Consider the following 18,127-nt stretch of genomic DNA (forward strand, 5'->3'; position numbering starts at 1 on the left):
TGATGTGTGATGGTTGCACATTCTTGTGAGTATAATAAAAGCCAGTCAATTGTGCACTTTTAAATGGTGAATTTTATCTTAATTTAAAAGAATAGGGAGGTCTGTATGTTCTGAGATGATATACTCTCCGTAACATATTAAATGAAAAAAAAATAAAGAACAGCATACACAGCATGCTTCCACATGCTTAAAGAAACTAACATACACACACACTTCCCAAGCATAAAATCTCTTGAAAAGAGACACAGGAAGCCAGCAACATTACTTCCTAAAGGGAGGGGGGTCTGGGTGGCTGAAGAATAGGGATGGCCTGGAAGGGAAACCTACCTTTCCAGTATACTCTTTTGTACCTTTTGGTTTTTATACATAGTATAAGCATTACCACTTAATCATGTGTTTCTTTTTTTAATTTAAGAAATAAAAATGAAAAACTCTGATGTTTTATCCTTAGTCTTAAGTTTTATTTTAAGGGATCATCTTCATTTTCTTTTGTAACCAGCTTAGAAGATAGCCACCCATTTGGTCAGATTTATTTATTCTTCAGCAGTTGAAGCATTTAAGATGACAGTTTTTACTCTAAATCCTTAATGATATTATATATACTATACTTGAGAATGTTTTGCTTTCTCGTGGAGAAAAAAAGCCCAAACATAAACCTTTAGATTATCCATCTACTAGTCCTACAGCACAATCTTAATAAGAAAGTTTTACTGATAACTGGACAATTTATTCATTATGGCAGGGATATAACAAGAGTGGTTGTAAAGTGGCCAGTCTTGTAAGTCAGGAGCTATGATCCTTGATCCACTGCTCAATCCACTTCAATATCTGATTGATATTATCCTCCAGATCTTCTGGTTTATTGCTGGGCAGTTGATGTACTATTTCTTCCTTGTAGGATGCTAATGCTTCTTCATAAAGAACTTGAAAAATTTCACACTGAATATTGTCTTTTAGTTTCTTTTCATTATAACCCCTGGAAGGCAATGAGGAGAAAACAAAAAGCAAACTGAATGACATTAACTGAAATTTTAGAAACATACTAGAAACTGGACACTTTTTTTTTTTTAAGATTTTATTTATTCATTCATGAGAGACAGAGGGAGAGAGAGAGAGAGAGAAGCAGAGGGAGAAGCAGGCTCCCAAGGAGCAGGGAGTCTGATGCGGGACTCGATTCCAGGGCCCTGGGATCACGACCTGAGCCGAAGGCAGACGCTTAACCGTCTGAGCCACCCAGGCACCCCTGGACACTTTTAAATACATGAAAAATCATGCAAAAATACTTCTTGTAGTCTATTTACCTTGAGAAAATAAGACTGGCACCTGTAAATATGAGAGACTTTTTTGACAAGAGGGTTAAACTAAGGTCCAGTGTTTAGGTTTATTTTAATTTTCTCCCCACAATTCGTCATCCACTCAGTTAGCAAACATATCTATCTAGCTCAAGCCAGATATTGAGCTATGAAATAAGTCTATAGCTGTGGTCCTAGATTTCAAAAGCATTAGATGTGCTAAGATATAGACAGATAAAATAACTAGATGGCATATAAAAATGAAATACTCAGGCGCCTGGGTGGCTCAGTTGGTTAAGCGACTGCCTTTGGCTCAGGTCATGATCCTGAAGTCCCGGGATCAAGTCCCACATCGGGCTCCCTGCTCAGCAGGGAGTCTGCTTCTCCCTCTGACCCTTCCCCCTCTCGTGCTATCTCTCATTCTCTCTCTCTCGAAAATCTTTAAAAAAATGAAATACTCATGGGGGGCGCCTGGCTGGCTCAGTCGGTGGAGCATGTGACTCTTGATCTCGGGGTTATGAGCCCCACATTGGATGCAGAGATTACTTAAAATCTATTTAAAAAATGGAATACTTACAATGGGAACACTATATACTAATTGGGTACTTGATCATACAGATAGATCTATCTATGCTTTCCCAATTCCAAAGACATTTAAAGAAATTACATAATCTTTAGGCAGATATGTAAATTAGTCAATTAGCTAATGAAAAAAATAAAGAAAATATTCAAATTCAAATTAGTTCAACCTTGTAACAAGATTAAACTGAACTACTTAAAAGGTGATTAGCTTTATGAAAATACAACAGAATGGGAGAAAATTTTTGCACATCAAGTATCTGATAAGAGATCTGCATCTAAAATACACAAAGAACTCTTAAAAAGAAAGAATAATCCAATAAAAAATTGGGCAAAGAATCTGAAGAGCTCTTTCTCCCAAGAAGACATACAAATGGACAGTAAGCACATGAAAAAATGTTCAAAATCATTAGTGATCAAGGCAATGCAAATCAAAACCACAATGAGATACTACTTTATATCCACTGGGAAGGCTACAATCAAAAAGACAGATAACCAGTGTTCTCAAGGATGTGGAAATACTAGAGGCTTCATACATTCCTCTTGGGAAGGTCAACTGGTGCAGCCACTCTGGAAAATAGTCTAACAGTTCCTCAAAAGGCTAAACATGTGTTACCGTATCACCCAGCAGTCCCATTCTTAAATTCCATATCCAAGATAAATGAACACATAATGTCCACACAAAACCACAGGCACGGATATTCATAGCAGTATTATTTATAATAGCCAAAAATGGAAACAACCCAAACATCTATAATCTGATCAATGGATAAATAAAATATGGTATATACATACGATGGAATAGTATTTGATAAAAGAAATGAAGTACTGATACATGCTGCAACACAGATGAACCCTGAAACATTACGCTAAATAAAAGCCACAAAAGGGGTGCATGGGTGGCTCAGTTGTTGGGCATCTGCCTTCGGCTCAGGTCATGATCCCAGGATCCTGGGATTGAGCCCCGCATCGGGCTCCCTGCTTGGCGGGAGGCCTGCTTCTCCCTCTCCCACTACTTGTGTTCCCTCTCTCACTGTCTCTCTCTCTCTGTCAAATAAAATCTTGAAAAAAAAAAAACAACAAAAAAACCTTATTTAAAAAAAAAAAGACCACATACTGATTTCATTTATATAAAACGTCCAGGAATAGGCAGATCCACAGAGATAGAAGGTAAATTACCAGTTGCCTAGGACTGGGGGGCTGGGGATATATGGAGAGTGACTGCTAATGGGTATGGGTTTTTTGGGAGGAGGGGGACAATGAGCATTATCTAAAATTGGTTGTAGTAATGGATGCATAATTCTGTGAACATACTAAAAACCACTGAATTGTATACTTCAAATGGGTACATTTTATGTATGTGAATTTAGTAGAGCTGTTTTTCTAAAGGTGATTACTTTGTAACTTTTTCAGTGGCTAAAAACAAAAGAAGCCTAGATTTCTCATAGCTTTTTCAGACCTTGTCAGTCTGGCTATTTACATAAAACAGTGATTTTTTTTTTTTAAAGATTTTATTTTTAAGTAATCTCTACACCCAACCTGGGCCTCTAACTTACAACCCCAAGATCAAGAGTCACATGCTGTGGGGCGCCTGGGTGGCTCAGTAGGTTAAGCGTCTGCCCTCAGCTCAGGTCATGATCCCAGGGTCCTGGGATCCAGCCCCGCATCGGGCTCTTTTCAGCGGGGAGAACTCCCTCTCCCTCTGCCCCTGCTTGTGTTCCTGCTCTTGCTGTCTCTCTCTCTGTCAAATAAATAAATACAATCTTTAAAAAAAAAAAAAGTCACATGCTGTACTGAGCCAGCCAAGGTGTCCCAAAACAGTAAATTTTAATAAAAATTTTAAATTGGCTTGTTGGAGAAAAGGATGTATACCATTATGGTCTCTCTTACTTCCCATTTAAAATACTTTTAATGGTAGAGGCGCCTGGGTGGCTCAGATGGTTGAGCGTCTGCCTTTGGCTTGGGTCATCATCCCAGGGTCCTGGGATCGAGCCCCGCATCGGGTTCCCTGCTCAGCTGGAAGCCTGCTTCTCCCTCTCCCACTCCCACTCCCCCTGCTTGTGTTCCCTCTCTCGCTGTCAAATAAATAAAATCTTTAAGAAATAAATAAAATACTTTTAATGGCTTTTCACTGCCAAAAGAAAGATGATTAAAGTTTTAGGTCTAGCTCCAACTCTCCCTGTATATTTGCTACTATATTCCTTGGTGCAAGGATTTTGCAAGTATCCCATGCAGTGATGGTTAGTGAGAACTGACTACCACCGTCAGAGAGACCTTCAAATTCTAATCCTGAATTTAGGGGCAAACTTTTGGAGCTTCCCTCCTGAGATTGTCTTGTAAATCCTTCTAGAACCTCTATCTTTCCCAGCTTGAATCAAAAGACAGTGGTAAAACGTTTCCCATAAAAATTTTCTCTTTTTTGGTTATTCTGGATTAAGTCTGATGCCCTCTTGGAAGAACCAACTCAAATATATTTTAAAGGTGGTGAAATGTTGATTTATCATGTCCGTTTTTCATAAACTCTCCCATTCATGTTGAGGGGATAATGTGAGAGGGTAATGTTCAATCAATCAGTAGTCAGAGTATGTCCTTGGCTTGGCTGTTCTCCCAGCAAGGTTTTACTTTAAGGAAAGAGCATAACTAAATAGGGTTGCTGTATAGTATATTTTACTGAATCAAACTGTCAATTGCGGTATTAATTTACTCAGTTATACACTGCTGCCTGTGTTTTACACATGGATCTTTTTCTTTTGGATTCACAACATTGGTACCATATAGACATGGTTTATAATGAGAGACCAAAAATCACATTTTCAAATAGAATCCTTTATCATGGTAATACTGGCCAATTTCAGGAATCTGAATAAAGGTTTATATCATACTTTAAGAATTCATCGTTTTTCCTTTCTTACCTTGTTTCAAGTCTTTTGTACAATACACTGTTATCTGCTTGCAGCACAAAAACTATATGAAACCAGCGTTCAGGAAAGAAATCACAACCATGGTAATCAACAATAACTCCACCTTCGCTCATTTGGTTTTCTAATTCATCAACTACCTGTGAGAAAGGGAAAAAAAGAATGCTCCTTAAAAAAAAATGAGGTCAACTTTCCTATTAAATTTTAAGAAGTATACTTTATAGGGGCACCTGGGTGGCTCAATTGGTTTAGTGTCCAATTTTTTATTTTGGCTCAGGTCGTGATCTCAGGGTTGTGAGATCAAGCCCCGTGTCGGGCTCCATGCTGGACATGGAACTTGCTTATTCTCTCTCCCTCTCCCTCTGCTCCTGCCCTTCCCCTTGTGTTCTCTCTCTCTCTTTAAAAACAAACAGGGGCACCTGGGTGGCTCAGCCATTAAGCGTCTGCCTTCGACTCAGGTTATGATCTCGGGGTCCTGGGATCGAGCCCCGCGTTGGGCTCCCGGCTCCAAGGGAAGCCTGCTTCTCCCTCTCCCACTCCCCTTGCTTGTTTCTGCTCTCGCTAACTCTCTCTCTGTCAAATAAATAAAATCTTTAAAAAATAAAAAAATAAAAAAAGTATACTTTATTTAAAAAAATTGTACTTACTCTGTCTTCATCTAAAATGGGGCATTCATACTCTTCATCATAGCCATCATATAACTGCCCTAAAAGAGATTTACATTGGCATATTAAAGTAGTATTTCCTAAGTAACTCAGTAGTCTTCAATTAATTTTATTTTTTTAATGATTTTATTTATTTATTTGACAGAGAGAGAGACAGTGAGAGAGGGAACACAAGCAGGGGGAGTGGGAGAGGGAGAAGCAGGCTCCCTGCCGAGCAGGGAGCCCGATGCGGGGCTCAATCCCAGGACCCCAGGATCATGACCTGAGTGGAAGGCAGACGCTTAATGACTGAGCCACCCAGGCACCCTAATACCGATTTTTAAGTTATCAAAATTGAAACCAACTAAAAAACGAGTAATTTCAGAATTTGTGGGGCTGTTAGAAGAGGATTGTATTTTATTTTTGTTGAGCTACTGTTTAGTGGGAAGAGGGGACACATGAATACAAACACACGCATTAACAGCAGATCAACATTTATAACATTTATAAGGCTAAGGAGATGGAACTCAGTAAAAGCAATGACAGATTCTCGTTTCTAAGAATGAGCCCTCTGTCATGGAGGTGACATCTTCGTGGGAACTGGGGAAGAAGAGTCAGAACCCAAGTGCTCCTGAACAGTATTGTTACTTCTAGATTTCCAGTATCCCCAAAACCCACAGGTTAAAGAAACATCTTACTTTAGAAAGCAAAACAAGAATGATGGGCAGTTATAAAGAAGGCAGATTTAAATCTCACATTAGAATTTTCCAACAAATCAAAACTGGCTTTCAAAGATGTCTTGCTTTAGAAGGTGATACATAGGAGCACCTGGGTGGCTCAGTCGGTTAAGTGTCTGCCTTCAGCTCAGGTCATGATCCCAGAGTCCTGGGATCCAGGTCTGCTTTGAGCTCCCCAAGCTCCCCAGGCTCCCTGCTCAGCAGGGAGTCTATTTGTTCCTCTCCCTCTGCCCCTCCCCTCCACCCCTACTTGTGCTTCTGCTCTCTCCCACATAAATAAACATAATCCCACCCTCACCTGAATCTCTAAGAGACAGGTAATAAGACAGGCTTAGACCATCCTTTTAGCCATCTCTAAGAGCATGCTATAGTCTTCCCACATCTTTCCCTTGGATATTTTGGCAAAGGTTAGGGACGCCTGGGTGGCTCAGTCGGTTAAGCATCCGACTTTTGATTTTGGCTCAGGTCGTGATCTCAGGGTTGTGAGATTTAGCGCCTCGACAACAGGCTCCCTGCTCAGCGGGAAGCCTGCTTCTCCCTCTCCCACTCCCCCTGCTTATGTTCTTGCTCTATCTCTCTTCTCTGTCAAATAAATAAATAAAATGTTCAAAAAAAATGTGCTATTCAGACATCCTCTACCATTTACTTCTAACCTGAAAAAATTTTAAGTGATAAAATGATAAAAAAAGTTCAACAATAAGGAAATACTTAAATCTCGGTTTTCTAATTTGATGAAATATAATTAAAGTAAATATTAAGGTAGTATTATGTAGTATAGACTAGATTGCACAAGATAAATGCTTATAACACAAAGGATAAAACATAAAAAGCAGAATTCAAAGTTGTCTGCAACAGGGCCAAAGATTAGAAGAAAAACAAAAGATGAAAATAAATTAGGATTTGGAGTACTTTTCCTGTGTATTATTTTTTCAAAAGATTTTATTTGAGAGAGAGACACACACAGCTAGAGAGGGAACAAAAGCAGGGGGAGTGGGAAAGGGAGAAGCAGGCTTCCCTTGGAGCAGGGAGCCCAATGCGGAGCTTGATTGCAGAACACTGGGATCATGACCTGAGCCGAAGGCAGATGCCTAACGACTGAGCCACCTAGGCGCCCCTTCTGTGTATTATTTTTACAATGGAACAAAATCTAATACCTACTGCTGATTCTGTACTATGTTGGAATCTGAAATAAATACTGATGTTCCTTCACATTTTAAACCCTTGACTTTTAAGACTAGTGAAATCATTAAAAATATATGCTGTCAGCAATGTCCACAATAGCCTAACTATGGAAAGAGCCAAGATGTCCATTGACAGAGGAATGGATAAAGAAGATGTGGTATATATACAATGGAATATTATGCAGCCATCAGAAGGAATGAAATTGGGCGCCTGGGTGGCTCAGACTGTTAAGCGTCTGCCTTCAACTCAGGTCATGCTCCCAGGGTCCTGGGATTGAGTCCCGCATCAGGCTCCCTGCTCAGGGGGGAGCCTGCTTCTCCCTCTGCCTGCTGTTCCCACTGCTTCTACATGCGCGTGCGTGCTCTCTTTCAATAAATAGATAAAATCTTAAAAAAAAAAAAAGAATGAAATCTTGCCATTTGCAATGACGTGGATGGAACTGGAGGGTATTATGCTGAGCGAAATAAGTCAATTGGAGAAAGACATGTATCATATGACCTCACTGATATGAGGAATTCTTAATCTCAGGAAACAAACAGGGTTGCTGGAGTGGTGGGGGGTGGGAGAGATGAGGTGGCTGGGTGATAAACATTGGGGAGGGTATGTGCTATGGTGAGCGCTGTGAATTGTGTAAGACTGTTGAATCACAGACTTGTACCTCTGAAACAAATGATACATTATATGTTAATAAAAAAAAGATAGCAGGAAGGGAAAAATGAAGGGGGGGAATCGGAGGGGAAAACGAACCATGAGAGACTATGGACTCTTGAGGAATGAACTGAGGGTTCCGGGGGGGGGGGGGTTGGGGGATGGGTTAGCCTAGTGATGAGTATTAAGGAGGGCACGTACTGCATGGAGAACTGGGTGTTATACGCAAACAATGAATCATGGAACACTACATCAAAAACTAATGATGTAATGTATGGTGATTAACATAACATAGTAAAAAAAAATATATGCTGTCAAAAATAAAGACAACTACTGCAATATTAACTTAGAATTAAAGTCTTTATACTGCAATGCTGAAATGCAGGATTTCTTAAATCATGTTAATGTAGTTTAATAGTGTAATCCAAGCTTTCAAATGTTCACTTAAAAAAAAATTTATCAAATACCACGTATAAGTGTCTGTAGGGTTAATGATTTAACAGTGAGCAAAATGACCAGGAAGGCAAACATTGTCTTTCCCTCAAAGAGTTTACAATAAAATGAGAGAGGACAGACAAGTAACCTAGAAATTATACTAGGATAATACTTTAATGTTATGATTCCTGGTGTTATAAGAGCAAAAGTATGGACACCTATTATGTTAGGAACATAAACACGGGATATTAGGGGAGGCTTCCTGGAGCAAGTGACTTAAGGGGAGACTTGAAGCAGTAACCAGAGGAAAAAAGTAGGGAGGACTATTTTCAACAGAGAAAAAAGATATTCAAAGCCAGAGAGAATTAGGAGGGGAGGACTCAAGGGAGGGAAAGTCTCTTAGACTAGTTGGAAAATAGATGATAAAGGGTCAGGTAAATTAAGGCCAGATCAAAAAGGGCCTTAAAGGTTGCAGAGTTAGACTTTATCCCAAGGCAAAGTAAAATCATTAAAGCATTTTAATCATGAAATGACATGATCAATTACAAATATTTTATTTTATTTTTTTAAGATTTTATTTATTTATTCATGAGAGACAGAGGGAGAGAGAGAGAGAGAGAAGCAGAGGGAGAAGCAGGCTCCTAAGGAGCAGGGAGCCCGATGCGGGACTCGATCCCAGGACCCTGGGATCATGACCTGAGCCGAAGGCAGACGCTTAACCATCTGAGCCACCCAGGCGCCCTCAATTACAAATATTTTAAAATAATTTTGATTTTTCTGTAGAGAATGAATTGAAAGGAAGCAAATCCAGAAGCAGGAACACCAAGGCTACTGCAGAATTTTAGATGACTGATTATTATAACCTGTACCACAGGGAATGGAGAAATGGATTCTAAACTTCATTTCAAATTTCCCCAAAAAAGGGAAAAATGTATGCTTTTAATTTTTTTAAATTATACTACTTCAGAAAGTTTCCGTTGGAAGTCAGATTTAGAGTTGTGTATGTATAGGGTCCTAATCTAGAAGAGATGAAAAGGCTTGAATTGATTAAACTACCAAAAGCTTAGGGCCCCTGGGTGGCTCAGTTGGTTAAGCAACTGCCTTAGGCTCAGGTCATGATCCTGGAGTCCCGGGATCGAGGCCCGCATTGGGCTCCCTGCTCAGCAGGGAGTCTGCTTCTCCCTCTGACCCTCTTCCCTCTCGTGCTCTTTCTCTCTCAAATAAATAAATAAAATCTTAAAAAAAAAACTACCAAAAGCTTAGAAAATTAATCTTCTCTCAACAAATTTTTATGATTTATTTAAAGTTAGGTTAGTTGCAGAAGAAAAATGATTGTGGGGCCAGTTAAATGGTAAGTTCTTACTTCAAAAGATCTTCCCAGCCGTTGTTAAACTATAAAATCATTACATTTTCTTTAACTGCCATCCTAGAATTTATACACTCACGTGAAAGCTGTTATTTAATGATCTTGGGATGCTGTTTTGATGCTGTTGCCAATACTAAAACATTTTCAGATTTCTTACTTTATATAATTTTTAAAAAAGATTTTATTTGAGAGAGAGAGAGCCCACGAGCAGTGAGGGGGGAGGAGCAGGAGAAGCAGACTCCCTGTTGAGCAGGGAGCCCGATGTGGGTCTCAATCCCAGGACCCTGGAATCATGACCCAAACCGAAGGCAGACACTTAACTGAGCCACCCAGGTACCCCTAATTTTTTTTAAAGTAGGCTCCATGACCAACATGGGGCCTGAACTCAACCCTGAGATCAAGAGTTGCATGCTCTGACCACAGAGCCAGCCAGGTGACCTTCAGATTTCTTACTTTGGAAACATATTTACATTTACTTCAATCCAACAAGAAGCTTATGTCTGTGACACAACTAGTACACGAAGTTAATTGGCTTGGAAGGATTGAGTACTTTAATACCTGACCTTTTTTTTTTTTTAAATACCTGACCTTTTATGTAGATAAAGCACAATGAAATCTACTTAGAAAAGTTAGCAACAAAATGTGACATTTGAGTTGGGCCTTTTATAAGGTAGGTAAGGAAGAGTGGGGCGCCTGGGTGGCTCAGTTGGTTAAGCAACTGCCTTCGGTTCAGGTCATGATCCTGGAGTCCTGCGATCGAGTCCCACATCGGGCTCCCTGCTCAGAGCGGAGTCTGCTTCTCCCTCTGACCCTACCCCCTTTAATGTGTTCTCTCTCTTTCTCGCTCTCTCAAATGAATAAATAAACTCTTAAAAAAAAAAAAGGTAGGTAAGGAAGAGCATCTGTAGGTGAATAGAATAGCACGTATAAAGACATGGAGGTGAATTCCCAGTGCCTGAGGAACAGTAAGTGCGCTGTGCATAGACTGAAGGGGACTCAGGAGAGTGGCTGCAGGGAAGGCTGAAGGCAAAGTATGACCGTTCATCATCTATATATTATGGAAGATGGACTTTATCAGAAAAAGTTCAAGTTTTATTACTTTTCCCTCTTTTTTTTTTTAAGACTAATAAAGAAGGAAGGAAAAGAAACTTAAGGAGTAAAAGATTCAGCAGAAATGGGCTTTAAAATGGGATGGGGACCAAATCGATTTTTTAGGCAAACCATAAAGATTTATAGGGCAAATGCATGTGTAGTGTTTGAATGTGTCTCTATGCATGGGTAACAGGAATCACGAGTGGGCAAGTTCAAGTACGACTTCAGAGCATGTGCTTTTTAAGTCTGTTAGTTTGAAGAGGTCTGGGAACTACCAAGGTGGCTACCTTTTGTAGGTGTCTAGGAGTTAGGCTCTTTTAAAAGGGAGTGACTGGTCCAGAGTGGATGAGATTACTAAAGGGAGGGGCAAAATTACAATATAGCTGCACTGAAATCGTGGGGAAAGAAGTATATGGTGGGGGGAGGCGCCTGGGTGGCTCAGTCAGTTAAGCACCTGTCCAGCTGTGACCCCAGGGATTAAGCCCCGCACGGGGTTCCCTGGCTCAATCGGTTAAGCATCTGCCTTTGGCTCAGGTCCTGGGATCGAGGTACACCCCCCAATCCAGTTCCCTGCTCAGTGGGGAGCCTGCTTCTCCCTCTCCCTCTGCCCCTCCCCCTGCTTTGTGCATGCACAATCTCTCTCAAATGGATAAATCAATCTTTAAAAACCACAGAGGACATTTGGGACTATACACGGTTAGGTGTACATACACTGGCTAAAACAGTGTCAAGTACAAGTATGAAAGGAACCAAGTGTCTAGTGTTACTGTTCCTCTCAGTACTATTCGTAGTACAGCAACTTAAGTTTAAAAATGTTAAATTCAGTGGGTTAAGATAAACTGGAAGACTGAAATTGACAACTGTATGTGACTCTGAAATCACTTGTCAGAGAATGTAAAGTTCAACAGGCAAACGAAGAAAACCAGATTTTATATAGGTATAAAATGGGAGACTGACTAGCCATGTAAAACAGCAAGCAAATACCTAAGTTTTATTAACTATACTTAAATACCAGACCTGGATTAAAAATATAAGCATGATACTGACTTACAGTACCAAAAATATGACAAAGCTAAGATGTGCAAAAGTGAGTCACAAAAAGGGATAATGAAAAAATTTTTAAAGTTTTAAAGTGGGGACATTCTGGGAGACACACCAAGGGGTCCTTAAATATAACCAGAGATAGAAAAATAGGACCCAGGAAGAGGCTGAGTGACTGAAGAGAAATCCAAACAGATGAAGTGGACTCTCCAAAAAAGAGACATGGAGCCATAAGAGTGACTTATACACCAGAGATCATACTGTGATCCAAACATCTGAAGGGGCACCTGGGTGGCTCAGTCACCCAGTCAAGCGTCCGACTCTTGATCTGAGCTCAGGTCATGATCTGAGGGTTGTGAGATCGAGCCCCACGACGGGCTCTGCACTCAGCGTGGAGTCTGCTTCTCCCTCTTCCTCTGCTCCTCCCCACCACTCTGTCTCTGCTTCGTTCCCTCAAATAAAATCTTAAAAGAAAAAAATAAACATCTGAGGACACCAGAAGTACCACTTCACTGTTTATGAACAGACCACAACTTCAAGTTGTTATCAGTTATTCCTGTTGTTGACACTTAAGAAAACTGCTTCTAAAAACATAACTGCCAAAGTACCAATGATCAAATTGATGAACAATTTTATTTTTACACTTAAAGGCTGATGAATAACCATTACTAATCCTATTAAAGAAAACCCAACATCTCAAGTGGAAAGGATAACCATATTTACTCATTAAATGCCAGTTAAGTTTTCTACAACACAACTTGAAAATACCCAGCATGCATGTTTAATCTCAGTACAATGGTTTCAAGACCAAGTATACATGTTACAGGCATCAAGGCTAGATTACAAATTATCATAGTCATCATCGTCATCATCATCGTCATCGTCATCATCTTCTCGTTTTCTTTTCAATGCATTTGATGATTCATTGGCAGTATTTTGTGATGACACCATGTTAGTGGTAATAAGAATGTTTTTAGACCCAATTAATGATGGATTAATCAGAACATTCTGAACTGCGGATGTTGCAGGAATTGATGCTTTTACAGTTGGGGACTGTGAAGTGGGCATCTGTACTGTAAACCTTTGCCCTGTGAGGGACATTGGAGTCCCTACTTTAGTTGACACAGACATGGTTTGTGGGGTTGGTGTGCCAAGTGTGGGAGTACTTGGTCTGCTAGTAACTGAACCAACACTTAACCGTGGAACTGTTATTCTTCCCGCGGAAGTAGATGCCTTTTTTTGTAAAGATTTAAGTCTATAGTTTGGAGCAGTCAAGCAGTATCTATCAGGTGGCAACCTGGGGCCTGAATATGGCTTGATTAATGGCAAAGGAGTTTGATTTCTTTGCCTTGCAATATCTAATAAAAAATCTCTTGGGGGAGGAGAGGTAAAAGACTGATCAGCACGACACTGGATGGCCAATCGCACATCATCTGCATCAACAGTGGCTTTCTTAGCATGGCTTGAATAAATTTTTGCATCATCTAGAATTGTGGTCACATATCGGAAGGCAAACTCCAACATCTGATTTATAACTCTTGGCTCATATTCTGTAATCCCCATATCCTTCAGGATTTGTGCCATCATCTGTGCATCTTTCGGCATGCTCTTGGGAGAAGCCATCTTGCCAGACTCCATGATATCCGTTGATCAGACTTTAGATCATTTGGAAAAAATATGTACATTAGACCAAATCTGAAATAGTTACTTTAGTAGCAACTGTCAGGAACTTCAAAAAATTTTAAATACTGTTAAGTTTTTGAAAATATATTTAAAATTGTTAAATCTTTTTAATTTTAATGAGGCACTCTTAAAAGTTCGCTTTAAATTTATTGTATTTCTATCCTGTACAAATCATTACAGAATAAAAAAATGAAGTCACAAATAAGGAAGTAATAAAAGACGAGAAAACAAGGTAAAATAAAAACATTTATCACTTTAGAATAATGTGCAGTTGTGTGCAGGCATGCAACTATCAAACAAAGCTAAGAAACCATAGAAGAAGTCATGTCCTACTGACTGAGTTCAAAATAATCTGTCCTTTCAGTGAGATCTATACTCACCATCTCCACAAATATGTTTGGTACCATCCAAACCTTTATGTGTTTGCCCATATCAAAAACATTCTCCCCAAGTCCCATCTCTTCATGGAAGCCTTCCCAATCATTACCATTCAGAACTACTGGCCAACAAGGTGGGGCAGGATGGGGTAGAACGGTCAAAACAACCAAAACATAGTACTACATACATATTACTTTCTCTTTCTACCGGTTTCCGACAGAGCATAAATTCCTTAATGGCACGCTGTCTCTGCTTTTTGTACCCTCTCACAAGTATAGTACTAACATTCCATTACCTACTCTCTTTTTTTAAAACCAACGCCAATGTATCCCTTACCTTCTCGAGCTAAATCACCCACATTAATGTATTTCAGTCCTGATCTTGATGCAAGTTCTTTGCCTAGCGTGGTTTTTCCAACCCCTGGTGTACCTGTAAGACAAGCCACAGATGCTTGTTAGACTTTAGCCACCTATCTACCCCTTTTAAAGTTTTTAACAACTGAAATGAAAAATGTCCTAATTAATAATTCTCTGTGAATTAATATACACTATAACCTAATCAAAAACTACTCAAAGCCTGTTGCATAATGGATCTCACCAAGTGTATTTGTTCTGTCAGGAGTGGGGCTTGGGGGATTCTGATACCAATTCGCAGACTGCCTGCCACCACAACAGATACTCCCAGAATAACACTAGCCATCTCAAATTACCATCATTTATTTGCTTTAATTTTTAAAAAATTAAGAAATTACTGGGGCGCCTGGGTGGCTCAGTCGTTAAGCGTCTGCCTTAGGCTCAGGTCATGACCCCAGGGTCCTGGGATCTAGCTCCGCATCGGGCTCCCTGCTCAGCAGGGAGTCTGCTTCTCCCTCTCCCACTCCCCCTGCTTATGTTCCCTCTCTCATTGTCTCTGTCAAATAAATAAATAAAATCTTTAAAAAAAATTTAAGAAATTTCTTATGGAAAAAATTTAACCAGTATGAAAGACGGCTATCGCCCTGGGAATTTTACAGTAAAAAAGCTTCTGATGCTAACTCAATAAACGTACACCGCAAGTTAATTACCCTACCCTATAAATATTCGAACCCTTTTACCGAAAAGTGATTGTCAGATACAAAGGAAAATGAAATATAGCCCAGGAAGGCCTAAGGACAAGGCGTCTAGCATTAAAAGACCTACTAAGGGTCAGATAGTAAATTACATTATCTCGCTAAAACTCTACAGACAACCCTGCTAAAAGAAATCAAGAGAATTTTACAAACAAAAACCAGATTCCGAAAGATTCGGCAGTCTGCCAGAAAGGGGACCTGAATAGGTCTCCCCCTCTCACGGAGCAGCCTCGGGCCAACACAATCAACATTCCCCGCCCCCCACCCCGCCTCCCGCAACGGTCGGAGGAACCGGTCTCGAGGCCCCGACAACTGCCACGCCGCGCGGCCCTCCACTGGCCTCGAAACGTAACACCGAACGCCACCCCTTCAGGCGCCCGACACCCCACGGCACTCGGTGCCCTTGGAGTACCCCGCCGCCCAGCGCCTCCCCACTGCGCGCCTGACCGGTGAGCAGGATGTTCGGGAGCAACATGGTCCTCACCGCGCTGGCTCCGGGCGTCTAGGCCCACGAGCTTTACGCACAACAGGGAGGAGCCGGAAGCGGCGAGCTGCGGCTAGCGCCAGTGGCCCCGGGGGCTTCCCGGCCTTGTGCGGCACTCGCAGCCCGTCTCCACCGCCTAGTCACTGAACACTGGTTACCTGGCCTAATATAGCACGCTTGCAGCGCAGAGTCCAAGGCAGGCGCACAGGTCGGGTCCGCGCTTCGGGTCAGGCAATGCGGTAGATGCCTAAGCCACTGGCGCCGTTGGCGGCCGCCCTTCTGCCTGTGTCGCGGAAGCGCCTACCGGCCTAGAAGGTCCCCGGGAGGCGGGACCTCCGAAAGGCTCGGCGCTGAGCCCGGGTAGGGTCGGGTAGTTAGTTGCCCTTCTGCTGGAGCAGATCCGGGCTCTTTCGCTCCTTTCCGCCCACGAGGGGATGAAGCTCCCGGAAAGTAAGGCCGCCGCGGCTGCGGCTTTGGTCTCTGTATGTTCTAGAGACGCGAACCCATCTCTGCCTTCACGCCTCCCCGAGCTCTCTTCGCTCCTCCTCCCGATCTGCCCATCCCATTTGGGGAGAGAGGGTGGGGGTGCAAAATTCTGGCCTGGAGTCGGGACATGCGAGCTCCTCTCGGCTCTGCGCTGATTAGTAGCATTATGTTGGACGAATGTCTGGGCTTAGTATCCCCAGTGCACTGTGTGAGGGCGGGTGGTGGGTAAGCTAGAAGTATTCTTGAAGGTCTTTTCTACCTCTGACGTCTCATTTCAGGAACCTGACATCATCCGGGACAGTTATCTTCTTTTTTAAAGGAGGTAATTGTCAGTCTTGTTTATAAAGAGCGACTGCAGTCCTAACCGTAAAAACAGTCTGCGTCTTTTATTTCGACCTGCCAACTATATTTACTCAATGAGTGTTTTTTCCACCCATGTATCTCTTTGAATCTCCAAAGCAAAAACCTCTTTAATGTGAACAGTTGTGTGTGTGTGTACAATTTATTTTTTCGTGTATGGAGGCTTTTACACGTTATATACCGTATGTGCGTCCAAACCTTAAAGTCCAATATACCTTCCAGTTTACAAGTTTGTGGACCTTAAAAAACGTTGCTTCGAGCTCACTTAAAACTGGTGAATTCACTAGTTTATGTAAATATTGGAGAATTATTGAAGTCGGAAAACAATGTTGTCCCCAAATTTCTAATATGTTCAAGTAAGGAAAAGAATTACAAAGAAATATACAGTTAGATTTAAAGTCTTTTTCCAAAGTAAGTGAAAGTCTGAATTTGTTACATGGTGAGTTTTTTTTTGAAATTTTGCGGGAAAAAACCCTGGAACTGATTTAAAATGAGGGAAATTTTAACTTTCAGCATAAAAGCTGCACAAATAGAATTGTCTGATTTTCTCACTGACAGAATGTCGAATATGTGCTTTTTCTGTTTTCTCTAATACGTTATTGAGTCCATATGAAAGACTGTTATACCACCACATGTGGATTATTTGACACAGTTATAATGATTAAAAGTAAACTTTATTTTAGCATTTTGACTTATTCACCTATGTTTACTATGTCATCTCATTAGTTCTTGAGCCTTTATCATACTGTGTATTATATCAGTTTATATCACTATACATCTATTTTATAGTTTTTCCTAATTTGAGATTCTTTTCTTTTGTTTTCTTAGGTGAATTATACTTTAATGTACTACAGGTTGTATACTACGGATGGAAACTATTAAAGTTTATAATGTCAAAAACTTTTCTTAGACCAAAGGTATCTTCCACAAAGGTATGATACACTAAAATGGCCATGTAATAATTGCCCAAAAAAGAATGATAATTTTTGTGTATGTTCTTAATGACTTATTATTGCCATCAAAGTAACAATGTCCAGTATCTATTGTAATTGGTGATCTAAAAATTTAATAAGTTGTGAAATGACTAAAAGCACAACCTTAATTTTTAAAAAGGTGTTTACAATTCCAGTCACAAAGAAAGGCTGAAAACTCTGGAATGAAGGATCAATAGAAGAAAGAGAAATATATGAGTCGTAGTTAGCATTAAAGTGTAACAATGAGGGGCACCAGTGGTTCAGTTGATGAGCATCTGACTCTTGGTTTTGGCTCAGGTCATGATCTCAGGGTTATGGGATTGAGCTCTGTGACAGATTCTGCATTCAGTGTGGTGTCTGTTTGGGATTCTCTCCCTTTCCCTCCCTCTCCTTCCTACTCTGTCCCTCTTCTCACTGTCTCTCTCTCTTTCAAATAAATAAATAAGTAAAATCTTTAAAAAACAGATAAATAAAAATAAAGCTTAACCACAAGTCCTGCCTCTTAAAAACCATATGTTTTTGTGTGCCAGTTCTCAGCAAGGCTAGTGGTAGAGTAGGATTGGGTCAGTCTGTATCATGCTCATTTGCTGGGTTGTTATTTTCCTACTGGTGGGTCTTATTTTTCTCTGATCTTAAGTAAATTATTAAACTTTGCTGTTTGTCTTTTTCCCAGTAAATAGGAGTCCACATTTATGTAAGAAATAAAACTATAAAATGTAT

At 40.6% G+C, this 18,127-nt stretch overlaps 3 protein-coding genes across 11 annotated transcripts in view; 1 reads left to right on the top strand and 2 right to left on the bottom strand.

The window, feature by feature from the left end:
* Window positions 1-439: 439 nt before the first annotated feature.
* On the bottom strand, window positions 440-15,696 carry AK6 (adenylate kinase 6). Of its 2 annotated transcripts, XM_027605645.2 has the most exons (5): window positions 15,551-15,696; window positions 14,332-14,424; window positions 5,437-5,495; window positions 4,784-4,929; window positions 440-976 (listed from the first exon to the last, which is right to left on the bottom strand). In XM_027605645.2, exons 1-5 carry the CDS (start codon window positions 15,576-15,578, stop codon window positions 784-786), a joined length of 519 nt encoding a protein of 172 aa, XP_027461446.1. In that variant the 5' UTR covers window positions 15,579-15,696; the 3' UTR covers window positions 440-783. The 2 variants fall into 2 exon arrangements, with proteins under 2 accessions (XP_027461446.1, XP_035583516.1); XM_035727623.1 differs by lacking the exon at window positions 14,332-14,424 and having other exon boundaries at window positions 15,551-15,617.
* TAF9 (TATA-box binding protein associated factor 9) lies at window positions 12,555-15,663 on the bottom strand. 3 transcript variants are annotated; one of them, XM_035727620.1, is made up of 3 exons: window positions 15,551-15,663; window positions 14,332-14,424; window positions 12,555-13,589 (listed from the first exon to the last, which is right to left on the bottom strand). In XM_035727620.1, the coding sequence occupies exon 3, from the start codon at window positions 13,570-13,572 to the stop codon at window positions 12,775-12,777; it is 798 nt and encodes a 265-aa protein (XP_035583513.1). In that variant the 5' UTR covers window positions 13,573-13,589; window positions 14,332-14,424; window positions 15,551-15,663; the 3' UTR covers window positions 12,555-12,774. The 3 variants fall into 3 exon arrangements, with proteins under 3 accessions (XP_035583513.1, XP_035583514.1, XP_035583515.1); XM_035727621.1 differs by lacking the exon at window positions 15,551-15,663 and adding an exon at window positions 15,444-15,536; XM_035727622.1 differs by lacking the exon at window positions 15,551-15,663 and adding an exon at window positions 15,257-15,275.
* RAD17 (RAD17 checkpoint clamp loader component) overlaps window positions 15,436-18,127 on the top strand; it is a 33,428-nt gene continuing 30,736 nt past the window's right edge. The window contains exons 1-3 of one of the 6 annotated variants that reach the window (XM_027605641.2): window positions 15,467-15,552; window positions 16,352-16,395; window positions 17,262-17,365. In XM_027605641.2, the coding sequence (XP_027461442.1) occupies window positions 17,324-17,365 (42 nt within the window). In that variant the 5' untranslated portion in view covers window positions 15,467-15,552; window positions 16,352-16,395; window positions 17,262-17,323. Of the gene's footprint in view, window positions 15,553-15,758; window positions 15,796-15,824; window positions 16,038-16,351; window positions 16,396-17,261; window positions 17,366-18,127 lie in introns of those variants that run through there. The other 5 variants (XM_027605640.1, XM_027605642.2, XM_027605643.1 and 2 more) reach the window with 5 other exon arrangements.

Source organism: Zalophus californianus, chromosome 5, assembly GCF_009762305.2.
Source record: "Zalophus californianus isolate mZalCal1 chromosome 5, mZalCal1.pri.v2, whole genome shotgun sequence".
Lineage (NCBI taxonomy): Eukaryota > Metazoa > Chordata > Mammalia > Carnivora > Otariidae > Zalophus > Zalophus californianus.

What these genes read in the sequence shown, in the direction of transcription:
- TAF9 (XM_035727620.1), bottom strand. Translation starts at nt 13,572, where the DNA reads ATGGAGTCTGGCAAGATGGCTTCTCCCAAGAGCATGCCGAAAGATGCA.
- AK6 (XM_027605645.2), bottom strand. Translation starts at nt 15,578, where the DNA reads ATGTTGCTCCCGAACATCCTGCTCACCG. An exon ending in GGGTGATTTAGCTCGAGAAG is followed by an intron (nt 5,496 to 14,331) that starts GTAAGGGATACA and finishes AATCTCTTTTAG; the next exon opens with GGCAGTTATATGATGGCTAT. An exon ending in TACAAAAGACTTGAAACAAG is followed by an intron (nt 977 to 4,783) that starts GTAAGAAAGGAA and finishes ATTGCCTTCCAG; the next exon opens with GGGTTATAATGAAAAGAAAC.